This window comes from Puma concolor, chromosome C2 (assembly GCF_028749965.1).
Source record: "Puma concolor isolate L17-30 chromosome C2, mPumCon1.1.hap2, whole genome shotgun sequence".
Classification (NCBI taxonomy): domain Eukaryota; kingdom Metazoa; phylum Chordata; class Mammalia; order Carnivora; family Felidae; genus Puma; species Puma concolor.
This window is the reverse complement of record NC_141675.1, coordinates 94,726,100-94,746,270: the sequence shown is the minus strand read 5'-3', so window position 1 is coordinate 94,746,270 and position 20,171 is coordinate 94,726,100. Positions and strand designations below refer to the sequence as shown.

The 20,171-nt window shown below is 38.4% G+C and overlaps 1 protein-coding gene and 1 long non-coding RNA gene across 4 annotated transcripts in view; one reads left to right on the top strand and one right to left on the bottom strand.

Moving 5' to 3' along the window:
* IGSF11 (immunoglobulin superfamily member 11) overlaps positions 1-1,260 on the bottom strand; it is a 130,099-nt gene extending 128,839 nt beyond the window's left edge. For 2 of the 3 annotated variants that reach the window (XM_086675367.1, XM_086675369.1), the window contains exon 1: positions 929-1,258. In XM_086675367.1, the coding sequence (XP_086531493.1) occupies positions 929-980 (52 nt within the window). In that variant the 5' untranslated portion in view covers positions 981-1,258. Of the gene's footprint in view, positions 1-928 lie in introns of all 3 variants that reach the window. The other variant, XM_086675368.1, reaches the window with a different exon arrangement.
* Positions 974-12,517, top strand: LOC147577434 (uncharacterized). The gene is made up of 3 exons (XR_015240293.1): positions 974-1,086; positions 9,205-9,385; positions 11,765-12,517. It is a non-coding gene; the product is annotated as an uncharacterized LOC147577434 (long non-coding RNA).
* The last annotated feature ends 7,654 nt before the right edge of the window (positions 12,518-20,171 follow it).

Genomic DNA, 20,171 nt, shown 5'->3' with positions numbered 1-20,171 from the left:
ATCCCTTCAAGATCCATGCATACATTATCAGTTCAAATAAGGCCACAAAACTAGGGGAAACATACTGATATCTCCAGAAACAAACAAGGTTAACCACAATATTCCATAAATCACTGAACCTGCTCTTTAAATGAAACCCTTCAGAATAAATGTCAATACATCTCTTCAATTAAATGGGACAGAAAACGCTTCCAAGGCAGTGCACTCACAAAAGAAAAGGGCAAAGATGAAAATCAGAGTTTAAATATGATGGCTATTCATCGAAAATAAAATGTTAAGAAAAATTAGAGTAGAAAATTTAAATGTAAATAGCTTTAAAAAAACATTAAGAAAATTAAATACACGTTTAGTCTTTCTGTTCTAATATTGTTACCTTTTATGTATTTCAGTAAGCCAATTTAAATGCTTTGGGGGAGAAGCTGGAGTACAAAAAAATTATTGTTTTCGAACACAGTGTAGCACGCTGTAGAGTTATTTTTAAAGCAAAGATCACATTTTCAGTCAAACCTGCGTATGCTTGTTAAAGGTTATGGTAAAGCTGCAATTTAAAGTTTTCTCAATTACTTTAAAGGCATCTCTATTTTTCCTGGAGCCGCCGGGTAACGGAAATACTGTTTCTCACTGGACCCAGTAAGTGAGGGAGTGATTACCTAAAAAGAGCACGGCGGGGTCAGAGGCAAGTCCGCGATCAGAGGGAAACGAGCAGCGGGTGCAGTCACCTCTTGGATCTGGGACACCTGAGCCGCGCGCGCGGTGAGGACTGGGGACACCCGCGGGATAGCAGCCGTGAGAGTGGGCGCGTGAGCCCCGGCCGATAGCAACGAATACGGCCCCTGGGAAAGTTGGGCTCCCAGGACCTGGCAAAGGTCCCTCCGGGCCCGCCGGCCCAGGCTGGCCCCACCGGGAGCGGAGGGCTCGGGCTACTCACCGTGCAGAGAAAGAAGCAGGAGAGGCGCCAGAGGGGAGCCCGGAGAAGTCATCCCGGGGCCGCGGGGAGCGCGCCCGCCGCCCGCCCGACTCCTCGTCGCGCTCTTGGGGCAGCCGGGTCCGCCCGGTGGGGCCGGGACCGTGAGACGCTCAGACCAGGCAAGTGCAGCTCTGCCCTTCCGCTCCGCGGACGCTGAGCTGCGACCAGGCGCGTCCCGGGCTCGCCGGCCTAGCCCCGCAGCGCCGCGGATATCTCGCGCTGCCCCAGGACCCGCCGGCACTGCCGCGCCGCCGGGGGAGCCACTCCCCCCCAACTCTCGCCGGGCTAGTAGGGCAGCAGCCCGGCTCCGGCTCCGCTCCGCGCCGCCCACTCGCCCCGCTCGGTCTCCCAGGCAACCGCGGCTCCAGCGCGACGCCTGGCGGCCCACCCGCGGAGAGAGCGCGGCGCGCAGCTGGCGCTGCCTGGGCCACCTGTGCGCGGTGCCACCCCCTCCCCCGCACGCCGGGGCGAGCGCCGCTGGGGACCCACCGGAGAACGCCCTCCTGGCCTTCTGTCAAGGCCCACCCGGCCCTGAATCACTCTCCAAACAGTGGGTGTCAGTCTTGATCCCCAAAGTCCTCTAGGAAGGACTTTCCACAACCTTCATCCAGCTAGATTCTTTTCTGTTGTACTTTTCAGATGATTTCTGTCCATTCCTCTCTTCTGTAGCCTACATAATCTGAAAGAACCTACCTAATTCCAGCAAAATTAAGAATTGATGAGGTTAATTCTATTCCATAGCTTTTTTTTTTTTTCTTTTTTCCTGACTACCCTTTTTTCCTTAAAAGAGCATAAGGGCTTCATGCTCCTCGCTCCCCGATTCTATCTTCTCTTGCCCTTTCAGCAAAACTTATCTCAACTTCTAATATTTAAAATTTGCCGTTTTAGGGGCCCCTGGCTGGCTGAGTCGGTTAAGTGTCTGACTTTGGCTCAGGTCACCGTCTGGCGGTTTGTGATTTGGAGGCCGGAACAGGGCTCTGTGCTGACATTTCAGAGCCTGGAGCCTGCTTGGGATTCTGTGTCTCCCAATCTCTCTCTGCCCCTCCCCCACTTGCGCACGCGCTCTCTCAAATAAACAAACAAATAAATAAATAAATTTTAAGTTGTAGTTTTAAATGTTTTCTTTATTTGTTCACTAGTGAGAGGGTGATTGTATTATGGTGGTTGTTACTTTGGGTTATTTTTTGTTTCCTGTTTGTTTTGGTTGGGTGGGAAGAGAGACATTCTTGGCATCTGAAATTATTTTACTTAAATATCTACCTACCTCTCTCCTTATAAAAACTAATCTTCATTTCTTATCCATTGTATCACTGGTGTCCTAACAGCTCCATAGTCACTTTCTGCTTCAGCTTCTTAATGGGAAACTTCTAAATTCTTTGGACATACCTGCCTGGGGAATGTCAGACTATTCCGTTAATTTCTACAGCAACATAGATTAGGATTCTTGGGGCCATTAGGAAATTTTGAGCCCCCATTTGGCAGATATAATCCTCACATGGCAACTCAGAATGAAAATAGTATGCACAGGAGAAAGGCAAATATGTAAAACATCTATACATTTGGACAAAGATTGGAAGATACATGTAAAAATAACAGTATCAACATGGTGGAATTATGGATGCACTTTTTTCTTTTTTGAAAATTTTGATGCTATAGTTTTTAAGTAAGGAAAGTAAGAAATGCCAATCACCTTTAATACCAATACCCTGAAAAGATATAGTCTGATTATGAACTGAAGATGCTTAAACTTTGCTCACTACCTCCAATTTGTTAGAATCCCTTACCAGATCTCTAATGGCAAGAAGATGATAATATGACAGTACAGATTATTTGATACTAACAACAGAAATTTTAGATTTCAGCTATGATTTCATCACTGGGATCATTCTCATTCTTTTAAACTCCACAGCAAGAGCTAGATTTTTTTTTCTACATTCAATCCAATTCCTTATCTTGTCCTGCACACATTTCCACATTCAAACCCCATGCCAAACAGGGTATAAGAGTAATTAATATAAAGAGAAAAACAAGGAAGCTGTCAAATGGCAGGTGCTACTCAGAACAGGTCTTCACTTTACTATAATCCCAGATTTAAATATAGAGATAGAATATTCGTTTTTTAATTAAATAAATAACCTAATAATCTAGATGAAAAGCCCTGATAAAGCAAGTTACCTGATACATTTCTTAGCACATCAATTCAGCAAGCATTTACAAAATACCTACCTTGTGTAAGACACTGGGTTAAACGTCAAATATAAAGTATAAGATATGACCCCCACCCTTTAAAAAACTTACACTTGTACATGGGATATATCCACAAGGTTATGAATCAGAGAAAGAGAGCTCGCTCTCCTGCCTCTATGTCACCATAGTGTACTTCTACCTCACCCAACAGGAGCTGGTGAGTTATTAAGAGAACAGAGTGCTTACAGTTAGGTGGAGCAGCCCTTTTAATAGAAAAATAAGTGTGGCTTCTGAAGGGGGAGTGGGAATGATCCGATTTCAGACAGCAATCTGTCTGCTCAGAAGCTCGGGTGCAGATGGTAGATGGTGGACTCAAAGGAAGCAGATCGGCAGTACCAGAAACTCTAAGGGCTGTTCACAGAGGCTTCAAAAAGGACACTCTCACAGGAAACAGGGGGGAAAAAAAGTGCTTTTCAATTCACAGAGTTAATACCACTGGCATGTATTTTGAGTAAGTTTGTTACTAGTAGTGATGAGTTTCACCACTTTCATCCTAATCTGCTTTATGACCACAGTAGGATTTCTTTAAATTTCTTAAGTATTCTGAGTGCTAAAGCAACAGACATCTTACATCTGTATAATACTTTATAAACTTCAAAATGCTTTCGCATATGTTATCTGCTTGGATTTTCACAGCAACCCGAGGAGTATGTAAGGCAGGTATTATTGCCCCCTCTCCACATCGTAAGACACTGAGTCTCAAAAAGATCAAGGGACGCTTTGGGGATTGCAAATACCAAGGCAGAACTGCAACCAAGGTCTTCTGACATTCATACTATGGTTGTTTCCTACCACACCAGTGTTTTTCTTTTAGCTCTTTATAGACCAACATCGGAAGAATTTCATATAAACCATAGGTTAGTGTCTTAAAGCTGTCTGTGGGAACACTGCAGTTGCTGCCCCAACATACATCAGACCCCACCCCCACCACTTCCACCCACTCCCATAGGAATAGCCCATAAAATTTCCGCTACATAATGTAATAATAATCTTGGGCTCAAAACATTGATGACATGAGAATATAGTCAACGTCTAAATATCTAAATATGAATTATCCCAATTCAAATTGTAATCCTAGACCAGCTTCTATCCTCCACCCATGAAAATGCTGGATGATCTTTCTACAATGTTACTCTGCATTCAAGAATGGAAAATTAGTTTTAATGTTAGCTTAAGAGAAAAACAATTAAGAAAGAAAAACGATGGAGGGAATTATAAGGCTTTCCAAAGCCAAGTATAAACTATTTTTAATTAGCTACTTTTAAATTTTTTTTTTCCAACGTTTTTATTTATTTTTGGGACAGAGAGAGACAGAGCATGAACAGGGGAGGGGCAGAGAGAGAGGGAGACACAGAATCGGAAACAGGCTCCAGGCTCCGAGCCATCAGCCCAGAGCCTGACGCGGGGCTCGAACTCACGGTCCGCGAGATCGTGACCTGGCTGAAGCCGGACGCTTAACCGACTGCGCCACCCAGGCGCCCCTAATTAGCTACTTTTAAATTATTAATAGCATCTATCCCTCTCCATTTATGTATATAATTAAAGATTAATTGCATTTAAGTTTTTGAGAATGTCTATGGAATGTTTTATAAGAATATCATTCATTTTTTTAAGTAAAGTTTATTTCTTTATTGAGGGAGGTGGGCAGAGAGAGAGGGGGAGAGACAATCCCAAACAGGCTCCCGTGCTGTAAGCCTGGACCCCGACTTAGGGCTCAATCCCATGAACCAGGAGATCATGACCTGAGCCGAAATCAAGAGTTGATGCTTAACTGACTGAGCCACTTGGGCATCCCAAGAATATCATTCTTAAAGCTCGAAAATACCTTTTGATCCTTGTTTGAGCCAGTAATTCATCCTGTAACTATTTAAACGAAGTTGCCTAGGACCGTGTATAATCTAGAGTAGAGCTTGCTCCTTTTAGAAGTAAAATTTGAAAGGAATTCTTCCCCCTTCCCCTTTTGTGAAAAGACAATTAAGGCTCTGAGATAATAATAAAGAGTGGAAAAGATAATAATGGAATTGTTAGAATAATTAACAAGCCAATAAGTGTTTATTCTATGTTAAATACAAATAAATTATTTAATATTTGAAAGATTTATTATTTCAAAATCTCCATCACAAATTTTGGATCAATTTACAACCTAGATATATTGACAGCTTAGTCTTTCTGATACGTTTCTTATATTAGTTTCTGCCCACTTCTCTAGGATAGCTGTGCTAGATAGGAGTCACACAAAGGTAAACAGCATTTCCATCCCCCTCACCGTAGCCTAATCCCTATCACCACTGTGAATATTGCTGAAGCAAAGTTTCACATCTTCATCCGTTTGGGGAAAAGTTGGCTCTTTTCCTTGAAATCCTTCTGTTATGAACACATTTATTTTCAGGCAAAGTTACTCTCTGAAGCAGGGCCCATTGTGACAAAATGCTACTGAATTCATTCTAACAGCAAATTGAAAATGGCGCCAATACATTTTTTAGGATTTGAAAAGGGCAATAGCGTAAGAAACATTTTATGTCACCTCACATTTTTTTGTATTCTCTTTCTTATAATGTAAGGAAAATAATTTTCAAATATTCTTCAAAGTCTCTTTACCAGTATTCGGTAATCTAAACTAATCTCCTTCAACCTCTCACTTGATTTATATATTGTAGTATTGACAATCACTTATTTCAGTTGGTTCAAATTCTGAGTTTTCCATAGAAGTTTAATGTAAAGTGCAGTTCAGACTTCTATTTCTGGCAACAAAACAGACTAGAGACCTTGACTTAGACAAGAAATGAGAAATTATTTTTTTTAATCTTAAATGAATTGATGAGATCTCAGTAAAATATGGGAGTCAGGCTGAAAGCTAGATGAAGGAAGGAATTCCTCAACAGTCTATTCTCAACACAGCATCCAGAATGGTCCTATTAAATCAGATCAGATTACTGCTCTGCCCAGTGACTTTCTGACTCACAGTGAAAGTAGAAGTCTTTATTATAAATTATAAGGTTTGTATCAGACTTCTATTGCTGCTGTAACAGATCACTGCAAACTTAGTAGTATAAAACAACACAAATTTATTATAGTTCGGAGGTCAGAAGTCCAAAATGGGTCTCATTGGGCTAAAATCAAGATGGCTGCAGGGTTGTGCTCCTTTCTGGAGAATCCTTTTCCTTTCCTTCTACAGTTTCTAGAGTTCACCTACTTTCCTTGGCTTATGGCCCCCTTCCTCCATTTTCAAAGCCAGCAACATCAGGCCAAGTCCTTTCCACATTGCTGTCTCTCTGACTCTGTCTCCTGCTTCCACATTTAAGGATCCTTGTGATAACAGTGGGCCCGCTTGTTAATCCAAGATAACCTCCTAATCTCCAAATCAGTTGAAGGGCAGCCTTAATTCCATTTACAATCTTAATTCCCTTTTTCCAAGTGAGGGAACATATTCTTAGGTTCCAGGGATTAAGTGGATATCTTGAGATGGGGAGTGGAGAGGGCACTATTCTGCTTAAGAAGTCCCAACTTGGGGCGCCTGGGTGGCGCAGTCGGTTAAGCGTCCGACTTCAGCCAGGTCACGATCTCGCGGTCCCTGAGTTCGAGCCCCGCGTCAGGCTCTGGGCTGATGGCTCGGAGCCTGGAGCCTGTTTCCGATTCTGTGTCTCCCTCTCTCTCTGCCCCTCCCCCGTTCATGCTCTGTCTCTCTCTGTCCCAAAAATAAATAAACGTTGAAGATATATCCTTATAAAAAAAAAAAAAAAAAAAAGAAGTCCCAACTTAATCTAGTCCCTCCTTATCTCTCTAATTGCTTCTTCTAGTTTCTTCTCATTCACTCAGCTCTCACTACAATGACCTCCTCAATTTTCCTTGAACAAATAGAAACACATTTGCCTCTTTTGCCTCGGGACCTACAAAATTGTTCTTTCCCTAGATCTTGCATAGTTATCCTTTCACTTCCTGTGGGTCTTTCTCACATGTCACCTGAAGTGAGGCCTTTGCTGACCATCTTATCTAAAATATAAAACTTGAAAAGATATTTTAAAATCCCTCTCCCTATTGTATTTTTTTCTTAGCATTACATCACTAACATACTCTATATTTTATATAATAATCATTTATTTTCAGACACACCCAATAAGACCAACAAGAATAGGGATTTTGATCTGTTTTATTCATTGTTGAATTCTCAGTGTCTTCAACATTGCTTGGCACATAGTAGACACTGAATAAACATTTAAAAAAAATGAATCAGTGAATGAAACAAGTCTCAAGAAACTTCACAGGACTGGAATCAATCAGAACACATTCTCTGACCATAATGTTAACTAAGCTAAATATCAATAACAGTATGAATACATATATACTCATACACTTAAATATTAAGAAAGTCACTTTTAAATAATTCAAAATCAAAGAGGATACCATAAAAAAACTAAAAAAGTATTTAGAAGAAAACAGTAATGAAAATATTTTCTGTTACAACCTGTGCAAAGCAACTAGCATACTTGGAGGAAAACTTTAAGGCTTCAAATGTGTATGTTAGAAAAGATGAAAGCTTAAACACAAATGAATTATGATAAAGTTTATGATGTCTGACAAAGAAAATAAAATAAGTCCAAGGAGAGTAGAAGGAAGAAGCTAATAAAGAGGCAAAATTAATGAAATATTAAACAAAACATATAATATGGAGATCAACACAGCCAAGAGTTGGTACCTTGAAAAGTTTAATAAATTAACAAAACTGGTGAGGCTAAACAAAATTTAAAATGAGAGAGAAATAATATCATATTTTAATTATCAAATAATAGCGTAATTTAAGAAGGAGACATCACCAAAGATGCTATGGAGATTAAAAAGATTGGGAGAACAATGAACAATTTTATGCTAATAAATTTGAAAACTTACAAGAAAGGGACAAATTCCTAGAGAAATATGACTTACCAATACTTGCTTAAAAATAAACAGAAAATATGAGTAATCCCATATAATTAAGGTAATTAAAGCAATAGTGTAAAATCTTCCTATAAATAAAACTATAGATCCAGACAATTTTATCAGCAAGTTTCACCAAATGTTCAGGGAACAAAAAACTCCAATCTTTTTTTTTTTTTTTTTAATTTTTTTTTTAACGTTTATTTATTTTTGAGACAGAGAGAGACAGAGCATGAACAGGGGAGGGACAGAGAGAGAGGGAGACACAGAATCTGAAACAGGCTCCAGGCTCTGAGCTGTCAGCACAGAGCCCGACACGGGGCTCGAACTCACGGACCATGAGATCATGACCTGAGCTGAAGTCAGACGCTTAACCGACCGAGCCACCCAGGTGCCCCGAAAAACTCCAATCTTTTACAAACTATTCAACAATACAGAAAGAAAAGGAAATCCTCTTTAACTCATTTTGTGGTGCTAGCATTATATTGATTACCAAATATGGACAAAGATAACGCAAGAACGGAAGATAGGTTAATTTTCATTATGTAGAGATTTATATCATGCAAATGAATATTAGCAAATCAAGTTCAGTGATATATAAAAAGAGTAATTCATCACACCAATTGAATTTATTTTGGGAATGTAAGATTGGTTTAACATGTGAAAATTAATGTTATTTGCTATGTTAAAAGATTAAGAAAAAAAATCATACGATCATTTCATTAAGTGCACACTGGAGGCAAAGCTTTGAGAAACCTGGGTGCCACTCTCAGAGAACAGTAAAAGCAGCGTGATGAACTGTGGGATAGCTGAATACTTGTAATGTTACCACATTGCTTAAATAAAGAAAATAACATACTTAAATCTCCAAATTCTGGACTGAAACTCAAGTACTTTCTAAAAATGTGCTAAAAGAATGCTATCTCTTAAAGATGCAGAGTTGAAATAGGTATGGCCTAATAATTTGTTTCAGAAATAATGTCTGTAGCCTCTGTCTCTATCTTGTTCCTTGCTCTGTCATTTACATATTTACACTATTAACTAACTTTCTGTTTCTTTCCTCTTCTTGTTTTATTTAGGGTGTGATAGCAGCAGATAATTTTATAGTCAGTCCACAGACAGAGGAATATCAAGACAGAATAACAACCCAAAAAGAAGAACAGATATCACCACTGGACTTAAGTATGGAACCATAAATAATAACAAGAGTTTGCAATTGTCTCCTAGTGTGGAATTGAGTGATTTAACAGTTGTGAGAAGGTACATGCATTATGTATTTTTTAATATAAATATAAGGGAGGAAAGTATTGGTAGATGTTGGGCATTCAAAGGAGTAGACTGTGGGGAATTGTTTTGATTGCTAAGTATTTTTTGACTGCTAAGCATCAAGACTCTCTTCCAATGTTCAGAGAATTCCCCAGTTTTGTTCTCAGTGGGAACCAAAGTCTACCTTCCAATGCAGACTCCAAAAATGACTTCCTAGCATCTATACTGTGCTCACATAATATAAGGTTGAGCCAACAGGAGAAGTTCATCTCTGGACTATAAATCGTGAGCAGGTGTCACAAAAATTCAGGGATAAGAAAGGGATAAGGGGGGGCGCCTGGGCTCAGTTGGTTGAGCGGCCGACTTTGGCTCAGGTCACGATCTCGCAGTCCGTGAGTTCGAGCCCCGCATCGGGCTCTGTGCTGACAGCTCGGAGCCTGGAGCCTGTTTCAGATTCTGTGTCTCCCTCTCTCTGACCCTCCCCCGTTCATGCTCTGTCTTTCTCTGTCTCAAAAATAAATAAACGTTAGAAAGGGATAAGGGATAAGAATAAGGAAGGGATAAAGAACTCACTCCACTGTCCACTGAACAAAGACATTTGTGGCAATGATGCCAGGTGTGGCATCCAGTACCTGTGCCATCATCAATGGTTGTCACTGGACTATTCCTATAGTGTCATTTCAGCAACCTAGCCTTCTTTGGTTTCTGCTTGTTTTCTGACCCTTTAGACTTCCCGTTTTTTCTAGGAGCTTTCCTGCTCCTGGACCTTTCCTGCTTTAATTAACCATCATCAATTTCTGTTGCCTGCCACCAAGAACACTGTCTTTAAAGTGTTCTGAAGGTCTTGTCTCTCTAAAGGCAGGTTAGAGATATTCATGAACTTATACTTCCAAAGAGGTGAATCTTATGTGGATCCTGAGAAACTTAACAGAAACCCATGGGGGAGGGGAAGGAAAAAAAAAAGAGGTTAGAGTGGGAGAGAGCCAAAGCATAAGAGACTCTTAAAAACTGAGAACAAACTGAGGGTTCATGGGGGTGGGAGGGAGGGGAGGGTGGGTGATGGGTATTGAGAAGGGCACCTTTTGGGATAAGCACTGGGTGTTGTATGGAAACCAATTTGACAATCAATTTCATATATTGAAAAAAAAACAAAAACAAACAAACAAACAAAAAAAAGAGGTGAGAAAGGTCCTACTTGATTAGAGCCAGAAATTATCTTCCTAAAGAAGGAACATCTCAGCTAGTGGTCAAGAAATAGGAAGAAACAAGCCATGAAGAGAACTAGAAATGGTCAAAAGATGGCCTCCAGTCTGGTAACATATATGATCAGCATGTGGATCAGAGTCAGTGTTGTGTGTACATTTCCAGTTTAAATTCAGTCCATATTTCTGCATACTTGCTATGTGCCAGGCACCATGCTATATGCTTTAACAAACATAGTCTCATTTAAATCCTGACAACAACTCTGTGAGATAGTGGTTTTCCACTCATTTTTCCAGATGAATAAAACCAAGATTTAGAGAAACTTTAAACTGCTTCATCAAAAACATAGAATTCTTAAGTAATAAAACCCAAAGAGTAAAACCCAACCTTTCTAACTGTAAGGGCAGTATTCTTTCCACTATACCCTAATACCTCTATTTGAATAGCAACCTGACTGGCAATTTGGAATTGGTACTATTTCTGCTACTTTTTAATACTAAAGAATTGTTTGTTCAGATTTTAGCCTGCCTTCTGAATCTGTTGTTAATGAACACTCTTCCTTAAAAGACACTTATACAGGGGCGCCTGGGTGGCGCAGTCGGTTAAGCGTCCGACTTCAGCCAGGTCACGATCTCGCGGTCCGCGAGTTCGAGCCCCGCGTCAGGCTCTGGGCTGGTGGCTCGGAGCCTGGAGCCTGTTTCGGATTCTGTGTCTCCCTCTCTCTCTGCCCCTCCCCCGTTCATGCTCTGTCTCTCTCTGTCCCAAAAATACATAAAAACGTTGAAAAAAAAAATTCAAAAAAAAAAAAAAAGACACTTCTACAATTCAATGCATACCACCACCCCTTAAAAATTAATATAAAATTTTATAGTTAGTGAGCTTAAAAGATTAAATAATACCTTGATTTTATGTGCTATTAATAATAAAATCAGTAATAACTCATAAAAATTGGAACTCAAATTAAAAACAGTGAGCCATGCTGTGTTTCTATGGTAACACAAAGAAGAAAATATTAGATGGCCTAAAAGATATTTAATTCCAATAAGTCGGTTCACAGCTTTAAAATTATTTCAGAAAATCCATATATATCTAATCATTATTACCAAAATCCACACACTAATACCCTATATTCCTAAAGGAAGAGTATGAGACCCTTCTTGTGTATTTCAGATCTTCTCAGCCCCACCTCTTGTTCCGGCTTCTGCTGCAGGTTCAGATCAACTTCTCACAGGTATAACCTGACAGCAACTTGCTTCATTGTGGTCTACAGCAAGTATCTCTCCCTGCTCAGGACAATGCTGCCTGGGACACGGGCAGGAATCTGGTGGGACCAACATGTGTAACCTAGAAGCTCAGGGATGTCAACACTGATGGGGCCAGTCTTGACCAGTGTGGGATGGGAGCCAATGGATCAACCTACTGCCTTGCATTCTCCAGGGGAGTGGAGGAGGGGAAGTTCTTAGTTCCTCGAGCTCCTCAGAAAGCCCTGGCAACACCAATAGTAACCAACAGTAACCAACAAATGAATACATCCTTGATCAGCTTTTCCTCCCTCTCTTTTTCAATCCTTCACCAATTAACCCTGCTCCCTGAAATTACTTCCTCAATAAACTAACTCTACATAAACTTTTGTCTCAGGATAAACTTGCAGGGAAACCTAGGCTAAGAGACCTACCCTTACATGGGTTTTATATGCCTGTCTATATGGTTCTTACCAAGATTCTATTATAGCTTTTTAATAGCCTGCTCTTTCCAAATTACACATCAAAACTATGGAATAGTACATTTCTTCTTGTCCTAGAGATTTTGGAAGGTCTCTACAATGTATTTTTCATGAAATCTAGTAACAAATAAGGCAAATACAAAACACAGCTTTTGTATTTGAAGTTCTAAATGATAAAAGATTTGCTCAATGCCGTATATATTTTTTTTTAATTTTTTTTCAACGTTTTTTATTTATTTTTGGGACAGAGAGAGACAGAGCATGAACGGGGGAGGGGCAGAGAGAGAGGGAGACACAGAATCGGAAACAGGCTCCAGGCTCCGAGCCATCAGCCCAGAGCCCGACGCGGGGCTCGAACTCACGGACCGCGAGATCGTGACCTGGCTGAAGTCAGACGCTTAACCGACTGCGCCACCCAGGCGCCCCTTTTTTTTTTTTTTTTAATTTTTTTTTCAAAGTTTTTTATTTATTTTTGGGACAGAGAGAGACAGAGCATGAACGGGGGAGGGAATGCCGTATATATTTTTAAATGGCTTTTGTAAAGTCACTTAACCTGTTTAGACCTCAACTATAAACTTTATAAAAATGGGATATAATTCTTACCTCACAAGTTGTTATAAGAATTCAATGAGGTAATACAGTAAAACCTTGGTTTGCGAGCATAATTCATTCCAGAAACATGCTTGTGATCCAAAGTACTCATATATCAAAGCAAGTTTCAAGAACCATTGGCTCAGTTGTGGTCATGTGACATTCGGCATCACGTACTACTCATATTGTAATACATCATTCATTTATCAAGTTGGAATCTATTAGAAATGTTTGCTCATCTTGCAGAACACTCACAGAACAAGTTACTCACAATTCAAGGTTTTACTGCATAAATGAAAATGCCCATTACAACCTTTCACAGATAATCGGCCTGGCCAGTAATGTTAGCTGCTGTTATTATTACCATTATTATTATATTGGTTTTATATTCGAAAGCCTACATTCATGGTAATAAAATATCCATTTTGTGGACTTGATATACCACCAAAAACTTTTCATTGCATTGTATTTTGCAGTCATAAGCAAATATTTGAATTCATTTAATTCTCAGAACAAACTGAAAAGCCCTCTGAATAGATCTTTGAAATGAGAGACTTCACTGCTTTGCTACTTTAACAGACACCTTTGCCTCACAGCCAACCCTACCTACCCTGTCCTTCCACCAAGTATGCTAGTTGCTTTGCACAGGTTGTAACAGAAAATATTTTCATTACTGTTTTCTTCTAAATACTTTTTTAGTTTTTTTATGGTATCCTCTTTGATTTTGAATTATTTAAAAGTGACTTTCTTAATATTTAAGTGTATGAGTATATATGTATTCATACTGTTATTGATATTTAGCTTAGTAACATTATGGTCAGAGAATGTGTTCTGATTGATTCCAGTCCTGTGAAGTTTCTTGAGACTTGTTTCATTCACTGATTCATTTTTTTTTAATGTTTATTCAGTGTCTACTATGTGCCAAGCAATGTTGAAGACACTGAGAATTCAACAATGAATAAAACAGATCAAAATCCCTATTCTTGTTGGTCTTATTGGGTGTGTCTGAAAATAAATGATTATTATATAAAATATAGAGTATGTTAGTGATGTAATGCTAAGAAAAAAATACAATAGGGAGAGGGATTTTAAAATATCTTTTCAAGTTTTATATTTTAGATAAGATGGTCAGCAAAGGCCTCACTTCAGGTGACATGTGAGAAAGACCCACAGGAAGTGAAAGGATAACTATGCAAGATCTAGGGAAAGAACAATTTTGTAGGTCCCGAGGCAAAAGAGGCAAATGTGTTTCTATTTGTTCAAGGAAAATTGAGGAGGTCATTGTAGTGAGAGCTGAGTGAATGGGAAGAAACTAGAAGAAGCAATTAGAGAGATAAGGAGGGACTAGATTAAGTTGGGACTTCTTAAGCAGAATGACCATATGATGTGTTAAGTGGCAATGAAGCAATTAGATCATGTAAAATGCATGCTTGAATTATTATAAGGTTAATAAAATGACTGGGCTAATAAATTGGCTAGCTGGTCAGGAATTCCTGAGGTCCTATCGCTGGATCCAGATTTATTCCTGTCTTAGCTGTGGTTTAGCGCCACCTGGTGGCACTTCATACTACAGCTTGGCTTTTGATGGAACTGTCTGAGTTGAGTCCTGTGTTACCGGTACTTCACAGCAGCATCAGTGATCCCAGTAATAGTGAGTTCGCACTTGTTTCATTAGCTTGATATAAGAATACTCAACCACAATATACATAATATACATTCCCTATGCTTCCTGGGACATATCTGCCTGCCATTTAACCTTCTAACATCACCCCACCATATCCTCCCTTAGACAGTAAGCCCTTTAGCCTCCACCCCATCCCCACACTCCCAATATGCAAAAGAACTAAACATAGGACAAGAATTAATTGCCAGTTTTATTATATGTTAATTCTAATTACTTTTGAGGGGTAGTATAATGTGGTTTTACTGTATTTACATATCCCAGGCCCTGTTAAGACACTGGTGATACATTAAGTAGAGGTCTTTGCTCTTATGAAACCTCCAGTTTAGTGGAAAATGCAGAAATTTATCCAATACTACACTTCCTTAATTACTATAGATATATAGTAGTCTTGACATCTGGTAGTATAAATCCTTCAGCTTTGTGTTTCTTCAGACTGCCTTGGCTATTTTTGGTCCTTTGCACTTCCAAGTGAATTTTAGAACCAGGACCTAAATTTCCCCAATAAAATCTCCTGGGATTTTGATTGGGATTATGTTGAAACTATAGATTAATTTAGGAAAATTGCTATCTTTACATAATATTCATTCTTCAAATCTAAGAATATGCCAGATCAAGCAATTCAGTTAGGGTTCTTTCATTTCTCACGATCATATTTAGTATGCACATTTTTGGTTAAATTTATTCCCACTTAAATTTATTCCTAAATTTGGTTGACTTCAATCCTTTGATGCTTTTGTAAATGGTATCGTTTTTCAAATTTCATTTTCTATTTGTCTCTTCCTGGCACATAGAAAAAAATTTAACTGTTGTGTATCTTATTTCCAACAATCTTACAAAATTCACTTATTGATTCTAAACTTTTTTGAATGGTCTATATACCTAATTACATCATCTAAAAATAATAAGTTTATTTCTTCCTTTTTAATCCTTATTTGCTTCTTTTTTCTTACCCTATCGCACTGCCTAAGACCTCCAGAAAATGTTGAATGGAAGTGTTGGTAGTAGGCCTCCTTGTCTCACATCCAGTATCAGAAGAAAAGTTGTGAATATTTCATCATTTAATATGATGCCTCATATAGGTTTTTTAATAAATATATTTATCAAGTTAAGAAATTCTATTTTATTCTATGTTTGCCAAGATTTTTAAAAATCATTAATCTCGGGGCGCCTGGGTGGCTCAGTGGGTTAAGCGTCCGACTTCAGCTCAGGTCATGATCTCGCGGTCCGTGAGTTCAAGCCCCGCATCGGGCTCTGTGCTGACAGCTCAGAGCCTGGAGCCTGTTTCGGATTCTGTGTCTCCCTCTTTCTTTGACCCTCTCCCATTCATGCTCTGTCTCTCTCTGTCTCAAAAATAAATAAATGTTAAAAAATTTAAAAAAATCATTAATCTCTTAAAATTTCTGAAATGCTTTCTTTATATTTGTTGCAATGAGCATGACCTTTCTTTTTTTTTTCTTAATAATGTGTGAGTTACCTTAACTGAGTTGTGGTTACTAAGCGACAATTAATTGCATCTGTGAAATAAATTCCACTGGCATTTGCTTTTATCCTTTTTACATACAGCTGGATTTTTTAAAGTGCTTTTTAAGAATTTTTGCATCTACATTCATGAGAAAGACTGATAATTTTCTTGCAATATCCTTTTAGTTTTAGAATAAAGTTTATACTGGCCTCATATAAAGTAGAAAGGTACTCCTCTGTCTCTATTTTAAAACAGAATTTGTGAAATACTTGTTTTGTTTCTTACATAAATGTTTGTGAGAATTTACTTGTGTATCCATCAAACCTGGGTTTTCACTATGTAAAGTTGTTTCTTCATGGGCAATCTTTTTAATTAATGTCACACTATTCAGGTTTTCTATTTATTCTCTGGAAACTTTGGTTAGTTGTTATTTTTCAAAAATCTATCCATTTTATCCAAATTTATTGGCTCCAAATTCATAATAGTCTCTTAATGTATATTTGATGTCTATAAAATCCATAGTAATATCATCTTAAAAAAAATTTTAATGTTTATTTATTTTTGAGAGACAAAAGAGCACACATGCCCAAGAAGGGGAGGGGGAGAGAGAGAGGAGGACAGAGGATCTGAAGCAGGCTCTGAGCTGACAGCAGAGAGGCCAATGTGGGGCTTGAACTCAAGAACCATGAGATCACGACCTGAGCCGAAGTTGGACACTTAACCATCTGAGCCACCCAGGCACCAGCATAGTAATACCATCTTTTTAATGACTGATGCAAGTAATTGGTATTTACCTTTTTGTTACAATGGTGAAAAAATAACAAGATAATAGTTAGGGTCCACCAGAATTAAATAATCCAGGATGATGTGCTCATTTCAAAATCCTAATTTAATTACATCTGTGAAAACAAGATGTAATTTTTCCAAACAAGACAACACTCAGAGGTTTTGAGAATTATGACATGGATAGATCACTTTGGGCATCACTATCCAGCCTATTACACCTTCGTTTGCAACAGTCTTACAGTGAGGTGCAGTATTCTTTATGTAGTATTCTTTGTATTTATCATGCTTGTAGTGGGCTGAGTTCTTTAATCCACGGCTTGATTTACCTTAAAAGCTTTGGATATTCTCAGCTATAATCTCTTCAAAGGTTGCTTCTATCCCATTCTATTCTTTTTCTGTGTTCCTAACATATTTTAGAGCTTCTGAATGTGATTCATATGAAGAGTGCAGTACAACTAGCTTTTACCAGCTTGCAAAGTCAATTTTTAAATATTCAGGTATTTTGTGATATGGCTATTGTGATAATAGTTGCTTGAAATCAGCCATGGTGACAGCATTTATATCATGGTAGTAAGTTATACCATTACAAATCAAGACTTTCTGTTTTCAGAGAGCTAAATTACAATACACATTTTTTACACTGTTTTGTTCTCTCCATTCTTGTGTCTCTCTGTGCTTCAACTTGGATATTTTCTCTTGAATTGTCTTCCAGTTTACTAAGCCTGTGTTCAGCTGTGTCTAATATCACAAAATCTATTTATTGAGTTATTAATTTCAGATACTGTATTTTTTTACTTATTTATGTCCATTTTAATTTTTATATATAACAAATATCTAGTGAGATTTTCCATCATTTTATCACTTTGGCCATGTTTTCCTTTATTTTCTTAAACATATTAATCACAGTTATTACAACTCTTTGTCTGCAAACTTCAATGTGGCCCTACTCAACTGTCTTCTTTTTCTCTTAATTATAGGCCCTATTTGTCTTGCCTCATTATATGCCTAGCAGCTTTTTTTATGGTATGCCAAATTCTGTGTATTTAAAGAAACACAAATTCTCCAAATAATGTTATTCTTCACCAAAAAGGGTTTTTCTGTCCTTTACTAGTATATAGGAGGAGAGAGTGATTACCTCAATCCAACCAAGTACTGACTGGGTTGGGACTAGTTTCAGTTTTAATAAAACTCAGGTCTGTCTCTGGTTCTCCTCTTTTCCTCAGCCTTTCCTGAACTGTTTATTGAGTACCTGATGAGTTTCCAACTCTTCGGACAAACTGTGGAAGATCCAGCTCTACTTTTCCAAAGTTCTCAGCCCAGCTCTTCAGTCTCCTGACCCTACATTGTAAAATCTAGCAAATGTCTTGAAGGGAAACCAGCTGTGCATTTGAGGCATATCCCCACCTTTGGCAAGTCTTTGTTGCCTAAGTTTCATGAGACTACAGAAGATTTCACTCTGCCTTTCAGAAGCTTTCAGCTTAGCTCCTCAGCTACCTGTGCAGAACCAAAATTTGACTAATGTCCTGTGAGAAAAACCAGATGTGCATTTAATGTGCTTCAGGTTTCCTTTTTTTCACTCCTGCCCTGCCTGACCACTAAAAGCTTTATACGTTTCTCTTTCTATTAGCAGAGTCTTCTGCCTAGGCCACACCAGAGCTGGCAAATGACCCCAGGAAGAGAAGTAGCTATTGATCATCCACCTACAAGGAGAATAGTTCTTCCCTCTCTGGAAATTTAGTATCATAAACTTGCTTTTACAGCTCTCTGATACCTTTAGAAATATATTTGTAATTTATATGACTTTTGCAATAGACTCTTGCAACAGAAACCCTGGCCTGCCACTATCTACTACATCATACCTATGAGTAGAAGCGCCAACACTTGGTTTTTAGAATATTCTCAGGCAATTCTAACAAGCAGCCAATCTAAAGCAACAATGACTTCATCAAAGGAACTATTATAAGAATGAGGTCTGAGTTGAGGTATCTATAAATAGACCCACATCCATTATGCATTTCATGTTTCAGTGGGGGGAAAAAAAGGAAACAGTCCATAGAGCAGCAAAGGCATACTAACCATGGGTTACTCACATTTAAGAAATATTCCCAGAAGTTCTAACCTTAAACTACCTTTGTACATCATTGAACTGAACTGTATTACTTGTCCACTTCTACTTACAAGGGAGGCATGGAAATGTAATATTTGTTAACCTGAATACAATATTGCCCCCAAGAAAACTGGGTTTCCCTTACTAAAGAAAAATGAGAGAATGGATATTGGGTGAGCAGCTAACAATCTCTGCTTAAAGTTCCATTCTTAGCACTTTTAGCTTCTTTCTTATCTAATTCATTCCTCTATAAATGCACATGAGAAAAATTATTTTCTGTCCCAAAAACCTTATCAAAAGCTCAGAGAATTCTTCCATTTCATATCTTCATGCAAGAAGCATGACTTCCATATGTGTGCTAATCCTTTATCAATGAGACAGAAATAATTTTACTGACAACATGTTTCTATGTCATTTAGCTCTTTTCTCAAATAAGAAAATTTCAAATTAAGAAATTAATTTTCAAATAAAAACAATCCCATTCACAATTGCATCAAAAAGAATAAAATATCTAGAAATAAATTTAACCAGGGAGGTGAAAGACCTGTACTCTGAAAACTATAAGAAATTAATGAAAGAAATAGAAGGTGACACACATAAATGGAAAGATATTCCATGCTCATGTATTGGAAGAATTATTATTTTTAAAATATCCATATTATCCCAAATAATCTAAAGATCCAGTGTAATCCGTATCAAAATTCCAGTGGCATTTTCAAAGAACTAGGACAAATAATTTTAAAATTTATATGGAACCACAAAAAATACAGAATAGCCAAGACAATCTTGAGAAAGAACAAAGCCAGAAGTACCACACTCCTTCATTTCAAACTGTACCACAAAACATTAGTAATCAAAACAGTATGGTATTGGAACAAAAACAGACACATAGATTAATGGAACTGAATGGAGAGAAATAAACCCATATGTGGTCAATTAATTTTTGACAAAAGAGGCAAGAACACACAATGGGGAAAGGACAGTCTCTTCGATAAATGGTGCTAGGAAAACTGGACAGCTACATGTAAAAGAATAAAATTGGACACTATCTCATACCATATACAAAAATTAACTCAAAGGCTGGGTGGCTCAGTCAGTTGAGCGTCCAACTTTGGCTCAGGTCATGATCTCATGGTTCATGAGTTCAAGCCCCACATCAGGCTCGCTGCTGTCAGCCTGTCCGTGCAGAGACCACTTCAGATCCTCTGTCCCTCTCTCTCTGCC